The sequence below is a fragment of the Neodiprion pinetum genome, chromosome 2 (assembly GCF_021155775.2).
Source record: "Neodiprion pinetum isolate iyNeoPine1 chromosome 2, iyNeoPine1.2, whole genome shotgun sequence".
NCBI lineage: Eukaryota > Metazoa > Arthropoda > Insecta > Hymenoptera > Diprionidae > Neodiprion > Neodiprion pinetum.
Window position 1 is genome coordinate 29574747 of NC_060233.1, and position 21503 is coordinate 29596249.

At 40.7% G+C, this 21503-nt stretch overlaps 5 protein-coding genes across 13 annotated transcripts; 3 read left to right on the plus strand and 2 right to left on the minus strand.

Moving 5' to 3' along the window:
- The first annotated feature begins 86 nt into the window (after positions 1-86).
- On the plus strand, positions 87-1706 carry Ccm3 (programmed cell death protein 10 Ccm3). 4 transcript variants are annotated; one of them, XM_046611431.2, is made up of 5 exons: positions 87-459; positions 641-818; positions 907-1039; positions 1116-1280; positions 1348-1706. In XM_046611431.2, exons 1-5 carry the CDS (start codon positions 388-390, stop codon positions 1439-1441), a joined length of 642 nt encoding a protein of 213 aa, XP_046467387.1. In that variant the 5' UTR covers positions 87-387; the 3' UTR covers positions 1442-1706. The 4 variants fall into 4 exon arrangements, with proteins under 4 accessions (XP_046467387.1, XP_046467388.1, XP_046467389.1 ...); XM_046611432.2 differs by having other exon boundaries at positions 91-459; positions 910-1039; XM_046611433.2 differs by having other exon boundaries at positions 95-459; positions 1367-1706.
- Arpc5 (Actin-related protein 2/3 complex, subunit 5) lies at positions 1692-2613 on the minus strand. The gene is made up of 3 exons (XM_046611438.2): positions 2257-2613; positions 2100-2172; positions 1692-2032 (listed from the first exon to the last, which is right to left on the minus strand). The coding sequence occupies exons 1-3, from the start codon at positions 2391-2393 to the stop codon at positions 1793-1795; spliced, it is 450 nt and encodes a 149-aa protein (XP_046467394.1). The 5' UTR covers positions 2394-2613; the 3' UTR covers positions 1692-1792.
- A 124-nt stretch (positions 2614-2737) lies between these two features.
- On the plus strand, positions 2738-7563 carry LOC124211906 (putative ATP-dependent RNA helicase TDRD12). Of its 4 annotated transcripts, none has more exons than XR_006881536.2 (5): positions 2738-3230; positions 3321-3445; positions 3530-3637; positions 3789-4857; positions 6365-7563. XR_006881536.2 is itself a non-coding variant. In XM_046611437.2 (4 exons), exons 1-4 carry the CDS (start codon positions 3088-3090, stop codon positions 3908-3910), a joined length of 498 nt encoding a protein of 165 aa, XP_046467393.1. In that variant the 5' UTR covers positions 2738-3087; the 3' UTR covers positions 3911-5866. The 4 variants fall into 4 exon arrangements, 1 of the variants encoding a protein (XP_046467393.1); XR_006881538.2 differs by having other exon boundaries at positions 3789-4009; XR_006881535.2 differs by lacking the exon at positions 6365-7563 and having other exon boundaries at positions 3789-4009; positions 4298-5866.
- On the minus strand, positions 5959-21450 carry Miga (mitoguardin). 2 transcript variants are annotated; one of them, XM_046611421.2, is made up of 9 exons: positions 20891-21450; positions 20593-20743; positions 20331-20459; positions 10497-10687; positions 10223-10369; positions 10008-10120; positions 9747-9915; positions 9423-9656; positions 5959-9208 (listed from the first exon to the last, which is right to left on the minus strand). In XM_046611421.2, the coding sequence occupies exons 1-9, from the start codon at positions 20984-20986 to the stop codon at positions 8891-8893; spliced, it is 1548 nt and encodes a 515-aa protein (XP_046467377.1). In that variant the 5' UTR covers positions 20987-21450; the 3' UTR covers positions 5959-8890. The 2 variants fall into 2 exon arrangements, with proteins under 2 accessions (XP_046467377.1, XP_046467375.1); XM_046611419.2 differs by having other exon boundaries at positions 20331-20474; positions 20891-21448.
- On the plus strand, positions 13466-18708 carry LOC124211898 (beta-pore-forming protein unzipped). 2 transcript variants are annotated; one of them, XM_046611424.2, is made up of 5 exons: positions 13466-13897; positions 16630-16864; positions 16950-17347; positions 17407-17741; positions 17860-18708. In XM_046611424.2, exons 2-5 carry the CDS (start codon positions 16630-16632, stop codon positions 18389-18391), a joined length of 1500 nt encoding a protein of 499 aa, XP_046467380.1. In that variant the 5' UTR covers positions 13466-13897; the 3' UTR covers positions 18392-18708. The 2 variants fall into 2 exon arrangements, with proteins under 2 accessions (XP_046467380.1, XP_046467379.1); XM_046611423.2 differs by having other exon boundaries at positions 13467-13893.
- Positions 21451-21503: the final 53 nt, after the last annotated feature.

The window sequence follows — 21503 nt, forward strand, 5'->3', positions numbered from 1 at the left end:
GAGACCATTGATATAAGTATATAACCATTAGTGAGACTTCGTATTCTTTCAGTTTGTCGGCCGCAGCACTTGGACAAAACCCACGAGCCTGCTGTATACCGTTTTATTCATAGAAGGTAACTCTCTCCGTGTCATGTCCGTTTTCATTGCCACAAATCCGACAAGTCTTCCCTGGACTCGTTAACCTTGTTTTATTTAACGTAGAGTTTGTTGACAGCTGTCGGAATAAGTCGGGGCGCAATTATTGCACGATGAGAATTTGAAAACTTTATCTAATCTCTGTCTTGCTGTTGATGTATATCTCTCCTGGGTGCAATCGGGTAGAGGACTAAGTAGTGCGCGTAGCCTTCCTTCCGTATATCCTTGAGAACCTCAAATTTGTGAAGGATGACAATGGGCGATGAGACCCCAGTTACATCACTCGTCCTTCCCGTAATATTACGTCCGATATTATCGAAGGTATTTACTGTGACCTTTTTATTTTTGCCTTTCAAGGGTCAACCTGTTAACCTCTAAATCGTATAATAACACGTTAATCATTCTCGCCACAATTGCGTCTGGATATACCTGCAAAGACTATCTATTTTGCAATTTCTAATCAAGGGATTCCAAAGTGATCGCATTACTTTTTTACGTACAGCTGGAACGGCAAAATGTAAGCGCTGCACAGACTTTACGTGCGGCTCTCTCAAAGGCAGAGAGTTCACACCCTGGAATTACGCATGATCTCGTCTTGGGGATTGTGCGCCGAGCTGATCTCAACCTCAATATGAATGAAAGCATTCTACGACTACAAGGGGTTGCTTCTGACATTGATGGTGTGTGAATAAACATAATAAATTTATAACTTCGCCATGACACATCCATATATTCTTAATTATACACAATATTATAAATTGTTTTCAGTAGTTGAGTATCGCTTAGCTCGGTCAGAGGATGCCTTCCAAGAATTAAACCGGAAGTCTGCTTCGCTGAAGAAAATTTTGAGTAGGATCCCTGATGAAATAACTGATCGGAAAACATTTCTCGAAACGATTAAGTGAGTGATCTCCAGGTATATTAACTGGAAATTATTCAAGAAATATGTGCTTAGTTGCTCAATCGTTTCTGTGCAGAGAGATTGCTAGCGCAATCAAGAAGCTCCTGGATGCTGTAAATGAGGTTGCTGGGTTCATACCAGGATCAGCAGGAAAGCAGGCTTTGGAACAGCGCAAACGAGAGTTTGTGAAGTACAGTAAAAGATTCAGCAACACATTAAAAGAATATTTCAAGGAAGGGCAGTAAGTGTTTTTTTTTTGTTACTAATCAAGTCGTGGAATGAGCAATATTTACCATCTTTACCTGCAGTTTTCGACATTCTTTTCAGAGCAAACGCAGTCTTTGTGAGTGCGCTCTACTTGATTCATCAGACGAATATGATAATGGTTACAGTCAAGAATAAGTGCGAATGAATTAGTGCAAAGAAGAATGGCAGATTTTCTTGGGAAAAATGTTATTGATTAATGTAATACTGAGATAAGCAGAAAATCGATGGGGCAAAGCAGTTTCTTGCAAACTCGCGACTAATGTTACGTAGTGCCCAACTGCACCGTGTTGTTGACTAATCAAATATTGTATACACCCACCTATGTTACCTGTCTGAATTACTGTCCCATTCCCCTTTATCATAGATTTAAATAAAAATAAACTAGTTTAACAGGGTGAAATTGTCTATTTGCTTGGCCACATTTACCAAGTTTAAAACAGTTTATTGATAACATATTTCTTGCAATTCATTTCCATCTTGTTCCATTTACGCTTGTTTGCTATCCGATAAAACTCTGACAATACTTCCAACACCTCCAACGTTGTAAACTTTTTCATGCCAGAGCAACAAATGTCCGCTGCTCCCTTCAGAGGGAATTTCGAAACCTCTATATATGTACTTCATCAATACATCAACCAGATCTCTGTCCAATTTTGCTACGGCGTCTTCAATTTGATTTGATTTTATGCTCAATAGAACCTTAAGTGTAAGGTTCAAAGCATTGTCCTATAAAAATCGTTGTTGATCAGAATCAATAGGTTGGTCAAAAACGTAGCAACCCTTTGCAATTTACCTTTACTTGTTGATTCTTGCATCCGAGAGGTGCAGACTTGAGTACGGATATCAGAGCTTCCACGTTTTTCCCCTTGAGTCTTTGATAAGGAAAATATTTATTTTTGAACTGAAAGATTGCAAATTTAAGCACAGATTAAAGTGGATGTAAAGGATATTGTCCAAGAAGTGTAATGATTTCATTCTCATCAGGGCCAGCAGTTCCGCCGTCACCCTCTTCCTCTTTGAAATTATCTTCATTGTACTGGTCGACATCAATTTTTCGAAAAGCTGAGCTCGAAGTGTTTTTTGACATTGTAACTGTCACTCGTACACGATTAGTCACGACGTTAACGTTCGCGGTCAGTTTAGGTTAGGGTTCCTCAGACACGCCTTGACAGCTGCGGGCACCATTCTTCCATATTGGTCACGGCCACGGTCTTACATACAGGTCTTGCAAAGACGGTGGTGCGGGTAGACCCGCTTAGTGTCTAAAACTCGTAGTATCGATTTACGCCGCAAGATGTGCTCATGGTGTCGAGGGAATGTCGGGGCTTCATATACGACTGGACAGAAGTAGCTTCCATATATGTTTCTCCCACTTCTCTCTGGAATGGGCAGGGGCGGCAGGGGGAAGCAGACCCGGTACCCCCGGTACCGATGCAGATAGCGGCGTGTAGTGCCGAGTCGGTAAGTCGGGAAGTATGGGGCATACTGTCCCCATGGTTGACAGTCCTTTATGTAATTTTTAGTTACTGGTCGGGTCAACGTTTCCACCTATCTACTTCCATCGTGTGTCCATCTCTTTATAGATATCAGTATCATAGACAAAAAAAAGCAAAAAATATTAGATACATCAGCCCAGCCGCAGGCTGTCAACAAGTGTGATTGATGTTGGGAATTGTAAACAATACCCTGATACCATCATCATCATCATTTTTAATTCAAATATATTGACAGTTCTGCTTCTGCGGATAACGGGACACGTGATCAAACCTTGTTGCATTTAGATGGATTGTCCAATGTTAATTGGCAATTTGAGAAAGCCAAGAATTTATTGGTATCAGACGGATGCGGAAATCGTGATTCGTATAATGCTTCACGACGTGGACGATTACTTTCTTAGCGTAAGAACAGACGAGTTTGAATTCAGGTATGAACGCTGCTAAACAATTTTGGTGGGTTTACCGTGCATCTCTTAATAATTGCCAGGATTGCATTGATCAATGTTTGATCTTTTCAGCACGTCTGTAGACGGCGTCGATTACTATATTTACCTGCATCTTTTTGGTGCAATCACTGCCGAGAAAACTATCCATAAAACAACTGGAAGAGAAGTCACAGTTTACCTTCCAAAAGTTCAAAAGTGTAAGCATGTACATAATCCATTACTAAATGTAGCTATTCCGGAGTCGATATCATCTAAAAGCTAGTATTTTATTCTGTTTCCAGGGACTCCCTGGCCAAGGTTAATTTATTCAAGCAAAGCATGTCCACATATTTTTGTGGACCTTGATCACCTTGCCTCAATCAAACCCAAAAAAGAGATTGATTGGAATGGTATGATTGATTCGATATTATATTTAATGAACAATCTTTCTTAGCCTAGCAAATAACCAAATTTTATACATGCACAAGTATATATATATATGCACAAAGAAAACCCTATACATTGCAAAGATCAAGAATTGACTGTTCAATATATTTCCAGAGAGAGAAGACTTTGCTACCTTCAAACGAAGACATAATATATCCTATATAAGGCCAGATGTACCATCTTCGGATGAAGATGAATCTGCTGGAGAGGAAAACAATATGATTTTCGATTTTTAACATCTCTTGAAGTGGATTAATAGAACTAGGTTCCAAATCTCATTCTAATGAGGTGTGAAGAGCAATCTACTTGGATTCATTGAAGCAAACTATTAAAAGGTACCAAAGTGTAATTAACGAATTTCCATGGGTAAATGAAATGTTTCATTAATTACCTAGCTAAATTCTTTTACTTGTATATGACGTTCGGCTGTTACTAATACAGCAAAGCTTTATTTACAGTTCACAGTTATATCTAACCTATACGTTTTCTGATCGATCTGAGGTTATTAGGGGGGAATTAGTAGCCGGCGGACTCAACTTCTTTCAAATAGAATAATGTGGTAAATTTTAACACTTATAATCTTATCCTGTCAACATTGTCATACCTTACCTTTATTAACTTAGGGTGGCTGTTCATTAATTGTGGCCACCAGCTTCAGCCCGATGAATTGTGAAACTCTGAAACCGTTATAAATTAGGTAGATTCGGTCAACTTTCGGCCTTTCTTTTCTCCGAGTTAATTTGTGATATTCTCTGTTCATCCCGTAAGTAAGATTTTTTACCTAGTTAAAAGTTAAGAATACAGCCCAGCTGTTGTATTTTTTTTTTTTTTTTTTTTACATTGTTTCTACGAATAAATGAAAATTATTATCAATAGCTGTATGCATGGTAGGCTTGCCCATAAATTACGTGATGTGAGTTTTTACGACCCCCCCCCCCCCCCCCCCCCTCGCCCGTTCAAAATTGGAGAATTTATCTCAAATCATTATAATTGGAGGTTGAGAAATTGGAAGTTTTAATGGATTTTATAGACAAGAAACATGTGTATGTGTGGTAATATCAGTGACATGATCAGCACACACATGAGTTTTCAGAACGAAAAGTTTTATTGGACCGTTCACCTATAATATTGTGTAATAGCTGTGGCACGTCGATCTGGCCAAATGTGATACACAACGTGTCAGGTTCGTGGATAATTTTCACCCATGTCATATAGTCTCAGTTATGTGTTACTCTTGTGCTCTTTCAAACATTCAAATATGTTTTCTTAAACATATTAACAGATGTCTTTAGAAAGAAAATTTAGTGTTGATGAGGACAGTCATAGTTGTGCTAGCATTGTGAATAATGATTTGATAGATATTTTTAATAGCAATAGTAACAGTGGTGATATTTATGAAAGTGGCGATATTACTGCAATTAGGTGCAAACAAAAAATAAATAGAAATTCGAAATATAATATTTGATAATATGTTTTGGGAAAATATTGTAACAGCAATAAAGAATAAACAATGAAAAAAAAAGACGAAAAATAGAAGAAACTTGGTTTCCTGTAGATTATGGTGAAATAAAAATATATTTTGTATTATGTATAATGGTGGCTCAAGTTAGGAAACCAAAAATTTAAATCAACTGGTCTAATTGTAAATGGGCCTTGACAGAAAGCCTAATATTGAGAGAACAATGCGAATGAAAAGATTTCTGCAAATAACTACACTGAAACTTCCCAATAGTGGACATCTTCAGGACTGGAAATCTTCTCCCTTATAGAGAAGTGTCTGTTACTACGCGGTATATATTTTCCATTAGGCTTTTCTGCCTGGGATTTTTAACTTGTCCGTTATGAACAGGCGTCCGTTAAGAGAAGTTTCACTGTAGATGTTTGCATTTTGCAAATAATCATAAACAGACAGATAGATAGGTACATAGATAGATAGGATTTATCATGTTCATGGCAATGTTGGACAAGAATCAGTAACATATGAGGTATTCCACACCATTTCACCTAATCGGTGAAGGTCACCGACGCCGATCTTGGTGTCAATTTTTTTCTCAATTCGTCTATCGAAAAAAAAGAACACGTGTTCGACCGTTTTTCGATTAGGCCACCTGTGTCGATTTTATGAATTTTCCGATTTTTCAACTTTTTCGAAACAGACTTTTTTCAACTGGCTCTATCTTCAAGAGCTTTCATTCTTTTTAAAAAATGATACAAGTATAAAATGTGTCAATAAGTCCAAGCTTTCTGAAAAAAAAATTGGAAATTTTTCCAACCACACAATTCTAAAATTTTTTGAATTGCGACACCTTTGATTTTCCTGAAACTTTTTACTTGCATTCGACCAGTTACAATCAAGTTTTCCTCCAAAGGAAATTATGGACTTCCGATTCGTTCAGGAGTTACACCATCATAAGTGCCGAAAAATTGGAAAATTCATAAAATCGACACAGGTGGCCTAATCGAAAAACGGCTGAACACATGTTCTTTTTTTTTCGATAGACGAATTGAGAAAAAAATTGACACCAAGATCGGCGTCGGTGACCTTCACCGATTAGGTGAAATGGTGTGGAATACCTCATATAGAGCAGTAACAAGAAATAAAATAACGAAAAATCTAAAGGCAGGAATATTAAGGTAAAAAGAAAAATAGAATCATACGGTTATCACGAACATTACGGCTTACATTACAGATAAATTACGCAAAATAAAACTTGTGACGAATGTTTTTAATCTGTGATCTAAAAAAGTGTATCGATGCAAGAAGACATTGCTATCAGTGAATCGACAATGAAAATAACTAAGAAAACAGATAAGGGACAATAATACCAGAGACGCTTATCTTATAAACAATTTAATCCAAGAAAACTAGTTAGATATGGTATTAAATTTTATAAATTATGTGATTCAGAATCGGGTTATTGCTGTGACTCTAAAAAAATACTCAGGTAGTGATAAAATAAATTCTAATGACAGTGATTCTGAAAATGTTGTTAAAGAGCTATCACAGTCAGTGTTACGTAAAGGACATATTTTATACTTAGACAATTGGTACACTGCACCAAAACTGGTTATAACTAATTAACAGTAAAACTAATGCTGTCGGAACAGTAGATTTGAACAGAAAGAATATGCCAAATGATTTGGTTGAAGCAAAATTAAAAAAAGAAGAATGCAGAACGAAAAGCTGCAATGGAATACTGACATAAAAATATAAATATAAACGAGACATTTATATTATTTCTACGAAACACGAAACAGCAGAAATGGCTGCATAAGGCAAAAATCAATTCAATCCTACTTCAAAACCAAAAGGTGTCATTGAGTACAACAAAGGAATGATTGGACTTGATCGACAAGACCAAATGCTAGTGTGCTTCTCTGTTATGAAGGAATATGCAAAAGGATACTGAACAGTTTTTTTTTACATGCTTGATATTGAACTTTTGAACTCTTACATTTTGTCCAACAAAGTAAATACTAGAGAAAAACAGAGCCACTCATGCTAAGTATGAAATTGAAATAGTCGAGTCATTAATGAAAAATGTGCCGTTACCAGAATATAAACGATGAGGGTGATTTTTGAATGGAGTTTTACCCCAGAGACTCCACACGCAACATTGGGGTCATTTTTTCAAGAATATAGACCCAACACCATCGAAAACAAAGCCATAAAGAGCCTGTAAAGTTTGTACAAGATATAAGTAAAAAAACGTAGCGAAACAACATAGGAGTGCAAAAGATTTAAAGTTACATTGGATGTACCAATATGCTTCGAAAGTTACCATACAATTGAAGCTTAATAACTTTCTGTTACATGTTTTTTAAAATGTTTATAATTTAATATAAGCATTTATTCAGGAATTTAAATAAAATGTTGTTGATTTATTAATCTTTCTTTTTCACTGATGAATTGTTTGTAATTATTTATCAAACACCTTAAGAAATTAAACCGGTTGTATCTTACACATGTTTACATATCATGAGACGTATGCAATTGGCATAACTTCGAACATTTATCCAAACTGTAAAATGGCTCAACGTGCAACCGACCTTGCTGTTTATTATAGCATAGGCGATCAGAACTTAAATTGTAGGGCAAGGGGTTAAATATCGATTTGATTGAAATGTTTACATGCCTGTATATCAGGCGGAACTGCACATCATGAACCACCCGCTTTACTCTTTGCCTTCATCCTTTTGCACAACTCGAGGAACGCTTGATTTTTCAATAATTTGAATCTTTTGTCAGTAGAACTAGATGCATATTGTGCATTCTCTGAAAGCAACGCTAATTATAGAGAACCCTTAATTTGCTGTTCTCGTTGATCTGTTCAGTCTCATGATGGCGAAAGGGTTAAAATATTGGGTGATACACGTATTTAGGTATCATTGCTACTACATCAAATAGAAATAAAATCTGGAATGTTGAAATTGTCTGTTCGATTAAAATCTAACGTCATTGCATGTGAAATCTCATGCAAAGAATAGTGATGAAAAATAAATCAACCTAGGGCGATCTTTGTTTAAAAAAAAAGGAAAAAGTACAAAAGTGTATTTTGTAATATAAAGTCAAGATTTTGCCGTACGCGTGATTCAATCATGTTCGTACGAATTACGTATGTACATACGATTTACTCAGACCTATATACATCTATGCACGTATTAATTATACGCGTTGAATAGAAATTGAGATATTAATCAGTTTGATGCGCTTTGTGTGAAATATTATTAGTATTTTACAGAATATCGTCTGCTTCGTTTTTGACTATTATTTACAAGATTAAAGCGAACTCTACGCAGTTTACTTGTCTTACAAATCACCTGCAGACTAGTCGGCACCTTGCTTAATTCACCAGCACTCTGTACATCACGAATAAAACGATAATGAAATTTTCTTCCTTCGTTCTGAAATAGTGAATCTTTTAGCGTACCCACAGCAACGAACGGCAATCACCGTCGAATTAATTATTGCTACATAAAGCTAACGAGAAGAACGGCACAGATCATATCTACCACTGTCTACGAATTCGTCTATACCTTAGATGTACGTAAATTTGAACACACGGTTAAACGTTTACGGGTAAAGCGAATTACCCGTTAATCGTATAGTCGTTGTACCTTCACTATTAAGGCGGTCAGCCCAGTTATTTGAACGATAACTCGTTCCGGTTAGTCTAATCAATTACAAATGTTAAATTTCTATAATACAGCATTTTTTAACAACCTTCCAGTGAAAGTCTTTGATTTATGTTTCCCACCCTAGTTTTTATTTCCTTGAGGATGTCCTCGGCCAGCTCATCGACCGTGGTATAGCGAACTTTGAAAAAATTGAATATATCAACAAGAAATTCGACGACCTGCTCCCGGAAGTAGTAACAAGTAGCACGAAGGCTTCCCTCGGGTCCTAGGAAACCCCAGACCAAGACCGGTGATATTTGTTCCGAAATAGAATAGAAATGCGCTAGAAAACCCTTGTTGTATTTGAGCATCTGGCGCTTTCCCATTAGCACGGACCACACCGCTGTACCTATGGCCTGTAAATTGATTTTCCCGTTAGTAAATGCACAATGTTAATATGGATGCACCATATCCAGATAGATTAAAGGCACCGCTCGTATACACAATCGTATTCGAACAGTGTTTCCATCCTCGGTTTTCGCTCGGCGGATGCCGTTACGCGTCGCGTACACAATAATTATTTTAATGGGGAAACGCGGGGTAATCAACTGTGGCTAGAAGGTATTATACCGTTTCACGGAAACTCGCTGAAATCCATCGGTTTTGGAGTATCGCCTTTATCGACGACGGTGGTTTCTCGACCTCGTCGAAAGCATCAAGTAGTATAAAGTCGATCAGCACGTCGTAGAAATTGATGCACTTTACATTTCGCCCCGAAAGTTCCTCCTGCATCATACTACGCTTACTTGGATCCTGAAGAAAGTCGAGCATGGCTTCGTAGTGCGTTAGATAGTCCTTAGGGTCCTGTGGAACAAGAAAAAGAAACGCTTTCCGTTGATATTCGAGGCTGGAAGTAGGTATATGCGGCTTTCATGAATATACAACAATACCGACCCTATCCGCGTATACGATCAGATCACTGATCAGCTGCCTTCCCATGTCAGCTATCCACGAGGCGGCGGCGGGCCAGGCGAATAACCTGGAGAAAGCCTGCCGCAGGCAATGGACCTTGGCCAGGTACTCGACATCGGAACCACACTTAACCAACTCCGTGTGTAACTTCCTATGTGGCAGCGACGGAGATGAGTGAAAACGCGAAACGATTACAGAAAGGCGGAAATGAGACATCATGACGAGGTGAGAGCGTTAATTTACCTGCAAGGTATGCCCTTGTCCTCGTGTTGCTTCAGCGCCGTATGGTACAACTTCTGCTTTTCAAAGTGCGGAAAAAACTCCGAGAACTCCTCAAACTCCCGAAGATCGGCCACCTACAATCCGAGCAATTTGTCGCAGGGACATGAAACAACTATTATTCAAATATCAACTGCACAATTCTTACGTATACATCTTCGCTGATGGGCGGCGCTTACCCCGTCGCGGGCCGATTCAAATGACTCTGGGGATGACGCCGCGTCCTGTTTATCCCTGTGGGTGGAAGACGCTCGAGTTCCTGATACGGAGCGCTTCCGGCTCTCCTCGCTGCCCGCGTCACTTTCGTTACGGAATAGTACGGAGTGCTGTGGAATACAAAACAGGACCATGTGTAACGACGCAGTGAACTGATAGTAGCAACTGCACTCAAGGTGCCCATAATGAGTAGTGTAGTGTGCCGATTGAATGAAATTCGAATTACGACGAGCTCACCTGATCTATAAAGAGGAGCTCGGCGGTGTTTTGTATGTGGTAACCGAGGTCAAGCAGCTCCTGGACATCGTGAGTGAACGCGGCGTCGGCCTTGGAGGGTAGAGCAAGGGCGTCTCCGCAATTCAATGAGGAGCTGAAAGCTGTAAGGGCATCCTCCCAGCAGTATATGGCGCGCTCGAGTGCCTCGAGTCCTGGAAACGCGCCAAGGTATCAAGTCTCAATAGGGAATAAACTGGGAAAAATGGGACAATTCGTTACTTAAATTGGAGTGCCATGGGATAGTTGTGAAGCTCGGCGACCATTCTTCTCACGAATCGCATACGCGTTGTCGAAAGACCGCAAACTTCGAATCACTACTCGATTTCACGAATGGGCTTAACGTCTCTTAAACCTTTCTGATTTTAAGTTTGTTTCGTCCGACATAAGTTCACGCTTCATGTAGCGTTCGTACAAAGTACTTTATTCCTTACTCAATTTTGATTAAATTTTCGTTGGTTGAAACAGTCAATGATGACAAGATGCAATTCATAGAATGATGCTTTTATTACGACGTTTCGGCAGGACCCCGCCTGCCATCATCAGGTTTCTTAACGGGGTCCTGCGAAACGTCGTAATAAAAGCATCATTCTATGAATTGCATCTTGTCATCATTGACTGTTTCAACCAATGAAAATTTAATCAAAAAAAAAAAAAATTGTTTTCCGTTTAACCCGTTGACTCTGCGTTGCTCTGATAACTATTGAGCTCGACCTCTTCCCACTACACACTAGACGTTCCACTGTGCTCATGTGCTCTGACTCAACCATAACGGCTGTGTATTTTAATTCTTTTAACAAACCAACTATAATTATGAATTCGTGGGAGTTACGTGTCGCTAACGTAGTGTGTTTCGTATTTTGTCGTTTTTGCCTTTTTGTTCTATTTATTCTTCAATCATCTACACGCATTTATGTAATTGGAAGTGTTATCGCATATGAGGTAATCTCTCTTTTATATTTGCTTCAACACCTTGCATATTATTTACATCAATATGTCTTACTTTGTCAAACCTATTTGTATATCATTTTTTATTTTGTTCGTGACAGATATTTAAATAAAATTGTTCTGAGGAGGGCCCCCACCAGGGCCGAAACGTTAACACGATAACAAGTGTTTTGATTTGTGACCTTCATATCCAAGAATAACTTTAATCAACGAAAATTTAATCATACACCAAACACAGTCACGAACTTAAACCATCATTTACTCAATTTTATTGATCTGAAAAACGGGGAATAAGTAGCATTTGCCTTCAGCAAATGCAGCTTTCAGTTTCTTTCCATATTGGTCCCACTTCTCAAGTCAATAAAGTGACTACAGCTAAACTCTGGACTAAAGTCCAATATGCAACACGGGAATAAAAGTCTATTATTCCCTTATTACACAATGTGCCATGATACGCGTTATATTAATACGGGTATGCTGAAAAATGATTTCAGGACCGGGGATACTGTTTCAGAGATGATCGTAACACTTTGCGGAGTTGCGGTGTTACACATCGACGTATACCTAGTTCGTTTCCCTGCAGTCCCGTTATACCCTGGAAGATAAGTGTACTTGCGTTCCGGGCCTCTGTAGTATATATAAGTATGTACATAAGAACAAGTGTAAGAAATAAGCAGAGGCGATCGGCGGACCAGTCGACGATGGTTGAACACAATATTACAGTTTTTACAAACTCGTCATGAGAGTTATAACGGTACAATATATAGGTATAGCTACAACTACTGTGACCCGTGAATCTCGTCTCTCGTACTCCCGTAACAACTATGACGGTAACCAGAGACAGAGGGATTTATTCCGGCGTGCGAACGTGAAACGGTGCGCGATTCTATCCGTGGAGGGCAAAACGTACATATGTACCTAGCTGACGTAATCATCTCGGCGTATTATCTGCTGTCGTTTTATTAGCAGGTCGACGCCAACCGGTTGTGAATGTTATACGTTACGTTACACGATGCATTCCGTTCGCTGTTGTATTCAACGCTCGTTCCTTCTCCGCCGTTTCGCGTATAACTCGCCGTGTCACATTATAATCTGTACACGTGAATACCTTATACGTGTATATATATATATACATACCTATATATATATATATGCGTGGAAAATACCTTGATTGGGAAGATCGGGAATCGGGAATCGACGTCAAGGTCCAACGTAACGTAAGACAACGACGGCGTTGAATCTCTAATTAAAGGCACGCGGGCCGGATGCGGAATCCTTCGCGGCAATCAGACCGTCCGAAACATAATATCCAATTGACGCCGCGGGTGCGGCGGAGCTTATATGCAACGTTCTAACAATAAGTGCATTGAATGCATCCCATGCTACTGCTACATCCATACGCATGATGAATTACTACACATGTATATGATGTATACGGTATACGCAGCTACGCAACAACGTGTAGACGTATGGCTGACAGGGGGTTGCATCCCCTGCAGAAATATTCTGGCATGCCTTTCGTGCACGTGAACCTGGTAAGAAGGTGAAAACGTTCGATGCTGAATCAGGAGGAGAGGGTAGGAGAGGGTGGGAATTCCGTGTGCCTGTGCGCCCTTGTCCCTTGTTCCTTGGTTCTGGTTTTGTGACCAACATTTCCCATTCTCCTCCCCCTCCTGCTGCTGCTGATGCTGATGCTAGTGCTGATGCTGGTGCTGCAGGGGAACTCGATCTGCGTCAATAACGCGCGTTCGCGTGACGTAATCCTCCCCAGGTTTGTTATTGGAGGATGTGTCATCCAATGGAGAGGGGATGTTGGCGGCAGCTGAGGCCAGAGCCGAAACGCGGAGGGAGAAGGAGAGCAAGAAGGTATAGGGAGAGAGGGAGAGAGCGAGAGAGAGAGAGAGAGAGAGTGGCCAATGGGGGGGAGAGAGAATAGCGGTGACGGTGGCAGTGTCGAGGTCTAGCCGTTTGTTTCAGAGTGGTGCACCTTGGTCCTCAGTCGACTGGCTTCTGGTCCCGAAGACGTTTGCTGTAACAGTACAGTGCGTACTGTACCAAGAATAATAGTTGCGCTTTTTCACCCGGCGTTGTTCTACTCTCGAGTTTTCGTTGTTTTTTTTTTCGTTGCACTTTTTGCCCGGCCATACCTTACATACCCAATCGCCGGGCCAAGTGCCAATCGGCACAGTTTGTGTTACACCGTTATTTCCACACGGCTCTCTTGACTTGTACCTCAATTCGGAATAATTTGCGGAATTGCCAAAATACCCGGTACGTTATTGCGGAGTGACGAATTATGAGCTGTGTTCATTTCCGCTTAGAGGAAACGCGTCGAAGAAGTCTTTCAGTGTCCCATTAGGCTCTGAAGAACAATCCGGATTATAACTCATATGCTGACGACGGATCACTCAAAGTAAGTATGTATACAACGAATGTAACGCGAAGATCGGAATCGCCTGCGCGCTTCTTGTACTCCTTCATCTTCAATTCTTCTGAGCCCGCGCGACTTCGGTCTGCCGGCGTTCTCTTTCGTCTCATGAATTATGGAAACTTCAAGGCGACACTTAGATCTCGAAATTTCGGTTGGTTAAGCGAGGGAATCCAATGAGGAGAAAAAATAATTATCGTCGCATTATAGCCTCGCGTATGCCGCCGACCTTGAATCGATGGACTACGTAATCGCAGTTTCGATACAAATTCGGGTTCTAAGCACAGCCTACGTAATGTCCGCGTAGTACACGGTAGGAAACGGAGAACATTAATAGTTTCAATCAACCACCGTTTTCAGAATTGGTAACCCCGTTTGATTTATCATCCTCAAAATGCGGTCATAATTCAATGGGGGAAAATCCGCCACTAAATACCGAGTCATTTACAAATTGGTATTCGTGGCAGCTAACGTTCAACCTTAATCACTGTAATGTCCACGTTCGCGGTAGAAGGAATTCATATATTAATGCTCTCATTCCATCACCCTTCCTAGATGACCTGCTCTTCGCACTCGAACCATTTCATTCCCATAATTCAGTCATACTTCACTTGGAAAATCCGTCCCTAAGGGCCGAGTCATTCGCAGATTGTAGTTCGCGGCCGCTCCTGTAAAACTTTAATCACGAGTTGAGCTCGGCTCATGGTTATTGTCGTTTGTAGTTGACGTGGTTGCGTGATGAGGGTATATACTATACCACAACGGCTCAGCCACGTATAACGTTAATTAGTTAATTACTCGTAGCCTTCCGAAAAATCAGCCCCATTGTAGCGTTAGAAACGACTGGGTGAGAGAATTAGAAGCTCCGTTTCGTAAAGACTATCGTACGGGGCAAAGCTCTGTGCTTCGTTAGGTGATAGTCTAATACGTATAGGTAAAAAGTTGAAACGCAATTAAACACAAATTGCCGCATTAACGAGGCAGGGCTATCACCCATGGCATTTTGTAGCGAGCCAGCTCTAAATTAGTCTGAAAAGGTGATGACGTATACTTGCAGGGTATGTCAATAACATCGAAATCCAGGGCCGTCCTACATGCGAAGAATGCCCTCAGTTTGAATTACACCTGCGTTAACGATTCTCCATATTCAATGATGACAGTTTAAAAGTTGGATAAAAAATCGCGGTTTAGTGCAGAAGAACTCTGTCAGTCGATATATGTACTTTCTATTTCGTCATAGCTGTGAATCCAGTGAGCGGGAGGAGGAGGAGGAGAACGGACCTGCATTTATACAAGTTCACTTTTAAACGTGTCCGTATCTATGTACACCTAACGCCTATACCGGAGAGTCACAATTTGCCCTCTGACCACTCGTGCTCATAGCGATTTATGCGGTAGATAAATATAATTCAATTGGCTGCTGCATCATCGCCCTTGAATGTTGCGACGGCTCGCTCCGTGGTGAATTACTCGACTTTTTGAAGAAAGTTATCAAATCAACTGATAATTTAACCCGTCGCCGACCTTGTTCGTATTACAAGCATGTAGACGTCTGTGCGTGTATGTGTGTGCGGGGGTTTGATTCGGTCGATATTCGAGCGAACGCGAGGGGTATAGAGCAAGAAAGAGAGTCATATGAGCGTATAGTTTGCTTCACCGGAAGCGGTAAGTCACGGGCTAGTGAATTTGATGAATTATAACAGATTTTCGGAATCAGGTACATACATCGTGCGATGACGAATTTTAGGTAGGTACGCGTTTGTATAAAGAAGAAAGTTGCTGCTGCAGCACGTCGTGAGAAACGCTGCTCATAGCTATGCGAAAGGACTGCGCATATAGTGAGTAAATTTTGCCAGCGGGCGTGTTTTGTTTCAAAACACTGCGCCACCGGGCATAAGCAAGGCGACGTACGGAATTATCAGCATCTCTCGCCTTTCTGTACTCCACATTTTTTTCTCTTCGACAATTGGTAGTATTATACCGCATACATCTATATCTATAGGCAATGCGCATGATGTCGTATCTCTTTTCCACACCACTGACAAATTCTAAGAAGCAGGGCGTATAACGTGAGTCAACTTCGCTCGGACCACCGGTTATACATTAATACCTATGCATACCTATTTATGCCCTATAAGAATCGTACGTAATCGCAGGAAATGTTTGGACAAAATTGGCTCCTCGCTTCGCAAATGTCGTAACCCACCGGCCCTATAGATACGTGTAAATAACCTGCAATCGCGTACGTGTGTACGCATATAATCTACCCATGGCTCTATAGAAATACGCGACATCCGCTTAAGCGCGCCGCGATTACTCCTGAAGCACCGCGAGACTGCAACCCGTCGTTCATGCGTGCATTCAGGGGAGAGAACCCCGTGGTGATTGGAGTGGTATAAGACATGGGTAAAGACGAGAGAGCGCCGGCTGCATCTTTTCAACTTCTCCTTCTTCCCAAGGTAGGTGCGGGGCGTTATCATGGTAACGCCAGGGCGCCCCGCGTACCTCCACGCCAATGGCGGTGCACTGAAAAGTTGCCAGGCGATCGATAACTCCTAGCGCCACAATGTCGCATGTCCGGCGTTAGCTGAGTATATATCAATACCTATACCGTGCGAATATGTATGGTACACACATGCCACTCGATGTGAATGCCGTTCCACTCGGTGTCACATCACAAATGTCATATGTGTCGGTGTGCTCATTCTTGCCATTTTGCAGATGATTATCACATGCAGAAATACACGCGGACCGGTGAAACCGGTAGCGTTTACCCTAGTACAGCTGATATTCCTGGCCACCCTCGCACTCGGCGACAATAGCGTACACGTTCTATCGTCGTTCAACCAGCTTGTCACTTCTAGCATCCTCAGATGGTTGCCTCAGAACCAGGCCGAAACCGAAGGGAACAACGACCTCGTTATCGGGGGCATCAAATTTGTCTCTGGATTGGAAGGTGCGACGCGCCTTTTGTAACGTCGACATATTCAAGTCCCGTGTATCGTCAGTCATCGTTTTTTCATATGAATTTTTCCATACAGTTGATCCCAGCACAGGCTCGAGTCAAACCGAATCGAGACCGATATTTGTCTGTCGGGCAATTCACAACGCTATTTGGGTGGCCGGAGGCCAGGTTGAAGGTGAGAAACGGTGCGTCGTCACGCTTCTCGGCAACGTACATTCATACCAGCGGTACGAACTTCTTCAAAACGTTGAGAAAGCAGCGCGCCTCGATTGGCGCTACTGGGATAAATTCAAACAGGTACCCGAGATAGGTTCCGTCGCAACCGCGGATGCCTCAGCTGAAGTAACCTACGTAGCGCGGCACGAGGGACCAAAGCAAGAAACCGACCTTACAGAACAGATCGTCGGCTATACCCACTACATAGGGACGTACGACCCGAGCGACAATCTCGGCAGCATCACTTACGTAAAAGAGGTAAGAAGGCGTATGATTGTAAGAAACGAGCACGATTATCCATGTCACTCTTATTTCAGAACGGTGTCCAAGACTCGGCAGACTCCGGCGAGGTCCTCGTCGAATGGGAGCCAGTTTCTTACGAACTGAAATCGGTCAAGTTCAAAAAGTTCAAAGACCGAATTATAAAACGGCAGTCTCGGGTACTCGGCGAGGCAACTCTCAGTAACGTTGGCTCGTATGCGGTGACCGTCGCAAACGCTTTCGCCTACTCTTACAACTATTCCGCATACTGGGGACAAGGACAAGCGATGCTCAAAGGACTGAATACCACGATCACCCTTGCTAATAATACGAAATTACCAGACGTACAATGGGGCAGCCAGGTGAACGAACATCGCGAAAGCGTTCACACGTGAGTTTTTTTAACCCCTTCTGGAATCGACCTACCTCGCTGGTTCAAGGCTCTATTAGTTATTCAGTTTCTCAAATGGAATATATAACAAGTTAACACACGTTTCTGTATTTTACAGAGTGAAGATGTACCTCGAGTCGGGTACCGCGGTGAACGTGACACTCAGGGCGAACTACACAGACAAGGAACTTTCCTACACGGCGCAGTTGATCTCGCATTATAAGGACAAAGTCAAGACACCACGCACGATAAACGGTTTTTATCGCGAAGAAAGCATGATCGATGTCAATCCTGATTTTGGACCTATTTACTATCTGAGTAACTATACCCTGGTCCCGACGACGACTACGACAACGACAACGACGACGACGACGACAACGGAACGACCGCGTTCGCGATCCGATACCGAGGGGCGACGAAATCACGGTGAAAAAGATACCGATGACCCGAATTTTAATCTGGTTATTCCACCAGGCGGAAAAGGCACAACGGAGATGCAGGCCGACGACCGCAGCCCACAATCCCTAAAAAATAAGCTCGGTCCAGCGGAGGGAAGCAGCGCTCCTCGCATTCTTTATCCCGAGCTGTTAATCCTCGCCGGAGGAATCCTGTTCGCCCTCAGCGACTGGTCCCATACATGGGCGACATGATTATTGCGACGACCTTTATTGTCAGTATAAAATACCATTTAAATTCTCGTTAACGCAATATGTAGTATATATATCACTCGTTAATACGTGGGAACGAATTAATTTTATATCGCTCCAAGTGTACCGAATATACATACGATGACGGAAATTTCGTGGAAAATGGGAGTAAGAAAAAGAAAAAAAATATGAAAATCTTAAAAATAAATTATTCTATTTGGCTATGTTACAAGATGGTTCCTTCTGATGACGGGATCTCGGTGCTGACATACGCTTGCCTTCAAAAAAAAAAAGAGAGAAAAAACACAAAGAAAAGAAAATCTTGATATTCAATATGTATGATAATAATACATCATTATTTAGCTTATTAGGAAGATAAAATGATTATCTATATCCATCATGAGCTAGCCTCATAGTTTACCAAGTACAAGCAACTTCAGTCCAATGGATTATGATTATGTATAAATTAGCTTTCAACAGCGGTTAATGATGAGGAATGGAGAAAAGAAAAGATGAACGTGTGCCGTTCAACTTCCGACAAATATTCTTGACATTCCACTACTCCCACTACGCTCGTAAATGAGGGAGAGAGTACGAATAAAAGGCGTAAATAATAATAATTTGAAGATAGGAAGAAAGGAAAAGATGAATAGAAATCTTAATCAGCTATGCTATATTTTTGAGATGGCCGTATAATTTTACACAAGTTTCTAAGCTAAGGTTTGTAAAAGAGCAACGTGAGTTCGAGTGTAATGAACTTACCTGAGATATTCTATATATCTGTAGCATGTAGTAATATATACTTGTCTTTTCAGCTGCCAAGCCCTGCTTGGTAGGATGTAATTTATTATGTTATCACTTGTTTAATATTGGTGAGCATTTTTGTACAGCGTGTGTGGCGTCAAATCCAGCTAATATAGTTTTTGTGTAAGCATTATACTCAAAGCATTGGATACCTGATGGCAGGTATGGTGTGACCGCACATACTTATTTCTAAGTATTGTTGGCTCTGAATCTTGAAACCAACATAACGTCTTTTCTGTATTTCATTTTCAATCAAAAATGGGAATACCAGCAGTACCAATCTGATAATATTATAATAATAATAATATCAATAATAAAAGTGCTGCTTCATATAAGAACGCCAAGGGCGATTTGTATTCAGTTATGTATATTTATTTAAGTAATCGTTCCCGGCTTCTTTGCTGTATTGTACATTACTGTGTATATATAATTGCAATGTATATATCTATACAAAAAAGTCGAAGGTTTTTTTTAATTTCCTTCCAACTTGGGTCAATATATTTGCAAGATTTACGACTGTACAGCGTTTATGATTTTATGTTTTTGCAATAAATTCAGTAAGAGAAACGACTAGGATGTTGCCCACCGAAGATTCTATTTTAAAATACATCTTTCATTTTTCCATAATGACTCATGCCCATGGCCTTTCATCTATATAGTGTATATTTTTCAAGTAGAATCGTGCCATACTAAGTAGTTTCTCAGAGGATAAGGTTGACTCGCATAAGTGATATACTATACTGGTCTGAATATAAGTAGAGGATTTTGACCAATAAAATCACAAATCATGAAGATTCAAACTGCAGTTTTTTCGAATAGCATCAGTCTGAAGTATCAACACGATCAAAATGAGACATTTATACAATACATTGAAGTTTTATTGATGCAATGTAGGCAAAAAAAATGCAATATTAATCAACAAATACACCTGTGATAATAGCTCATTTTCTCATAAGATTTGACTTATATTTAATCTATAGAAAAAAATTCCCAATGTCGTAAACTTGCGGGTCGACTTATAATCAGACCAATACGATAATTGTTCTAAGAGTCATTGTTCATGCTGAAATTAATTTTAAATCCCTGAATGGGAAAAAAATTGTTCCAACTCTATATATTGCAATTGCGTACCACTTACCGAGTACTCCGTATTGTTGTGGCGTGAGCTTGACATCACCGTCGGGGCCACCTGGAACTGACGAGATCAGGGAGGCTCGGTCACTGACGTGACTCCGAGTACTGGCTTCGCTTCGCCTTGCCCAGGATACTTGGGATATAGCATCTTTGTAAAATTCAAAGGTGAAAATTCTTTGAAGAATAGTATATATAACGCATTTTTTAAATAAACCGACTGTCGTAATTCAAATGTGATTTCAATGAAATAAGGTTGAATATCTTACCCAAGTTTGAACTCTTTCCATTTATGTATTTATGTCTCACGTCTCTGGGATATCTTCTAGCAAAAGAAGCTGGATGTCGTCTGCGCCTTTTCAAAAATTGGGCTAACCCGCCCAACAGGAGCGTTCCACTTGTTAGGCAAATAATTAAAATCTGCAAAGGCAATAGAATAGCAATAATTTAAACATACTGGCAGAATTGAAAATTATATTGCCCCAACTTCAATACTTATGTAAGAAAACGAGCAACCGCAAGAAAATTAACCCAACTCTTTGAGCCAGACTACGATCACGCACCCACCTTTTGCGTTCGAGATAAATTGATCGACGGCAGAGTAATGACAAATTTGGAGTTGAATTGCCCGATCATATTTTTCACATTGAAAATCGACATCATTATTTATTTCTTGATCCGTATATCATCTAAACACAAAAAAATAACCACTAATGCCGCACTCGAGTAAACCGACATGCGCGCCCGGGCAGCAAGCCCGATTCTGTCTGCACTTCACTTACTAGTACCTCACCCATTGACCCTCGCCCTCTGCTCTGTTTACGTTATTGCACGCACTTTATCAGAACTAATTTGACACGGACTACTTGGGTTGTACCAGAAGAAGAACTTAGATGGATGTTCGTAACTTTTTACTCCGTTGGAAAAAGTATAGCCCCTCATTAACACCCGAATGAGTTGATTGCTTTAAAATCATTGTTTGGTGTTTGATAGTGAATTCCCGACGTTTCATAGTTAATAGTTTGGTCGTTACTAATAAAACAAAATTTGCTAGGGAATTCAAGTGACGTTAGCCCCTTACTTGTACTTTAGGATCGAATTGAGTTCTGCTTGCGCGGAATCGTTTGTTGGTATTTAATCGCTTGTCCAGCCTTCATTCAATACTCCTCGATTACCTGTA

Bases quoted from the DNA above. Each gene is read 5' to 3' on its own strand.
- Miga (XM_046611419.2), bottom strand. From the start codon at position 20,986: ATGATGTCGATTTTCAATGTGAAAAATATGATCGGGCAATTCAACTCC. The intron at 9,916-10,007 runs GTAAATTAACGC...GCTGCCACATAG, and splicing joins GACAAGGGCATACCTTGCAG to GAAGTTACACACGGAGTTGG. The intron at 9,209-9,422 runs GTATAATACCTT...ATCAATTTACAG, and splicing joins CAGCGAGTTTCCGTGAAACG to GCCATAGGTACAGCGGTGTG.
- LOC124211906 (XM_046611437.2), top strand. From the start codon at position 3,088: ATGGATTGTCCAATGTTAATTGGCAATTTGAGAAAGCCAAGAATTTAT. The intron at 3,231-3,320 runs GTATGAACGCTG...TGATCTTTTCAG, and splicing joins ACAGACGAGTTTGAATTCAG to CACGTCTGTAGACGGCGTCG. The intron at 3,446-3,529 runs GTAAGCATGTAC...TTCTGTTTCCAG, and splicing joins CCTTCCAAAAGTTCAAAAGT to GGACTCCCTGGCCAAGGTTA.
- Ccm3 (XM_046611431.2), top strand. From the start codon at position 388: ATGACAATGGGCGATGAGACCCCAGTTACATCACTCGTCCTTCCCGTA. The intron at 460-640 runs GTATTTACTGTG...TTTTACGTACAG, and splicing joins TACGTCCGATATTATCGAAG to CTGGAACGGCAAAATGTAAG. The intron at 1,040-1,115 runs GTGAGTGATCTC...GTTTCTGTGCAG, and splicing joins ACATTTCTCGAAACGATTAA to AGAGATTGCTAGCGCAATCA.
- LOC124211898 (XM_046611424.2), top strand. From the start codon at position 16,630: ATGATTATCACATGCAGAAATACACGCGGACCGGTGAAACCGGTAGCG. The intron at 16,865-16,949 runs GTGCGACGCGCC...TTTTCCATACAG, and splicing joins ATTTGTCTCTGGATTGGAAG to TTGATCCCAGCACAGGCTCG. The intron at 17,348-17,406 runs GTAAGAAGGCGT...CTCTTATTTCAG, and splicing joins GCATCACTTACGTAAAAGAG to AACGGTGTCCAAGACTCGGC.
- Arpc5 (XM_046611438.2), bottom strand. From the start codon at position 2,393: ATGTCAAAAAACACTTCGAGCTCAGCTTTTCGAAAAATTGATGTCGAC. The intron at 2,173-2,256 runs ATATCCTTTACA...TCAAAGACTCAA, and splicing joins ATCATTACACTTCTTGGACA to GGGGAAAAACGTGGAAGCTC. The intron at 2,033-2,099 runs GTAAATTGCAAA...CGATTTTTATAG, and splicing joins GCAAGAATCAACAAGTAAAG to GACAATGCTTTGAACCTTAC.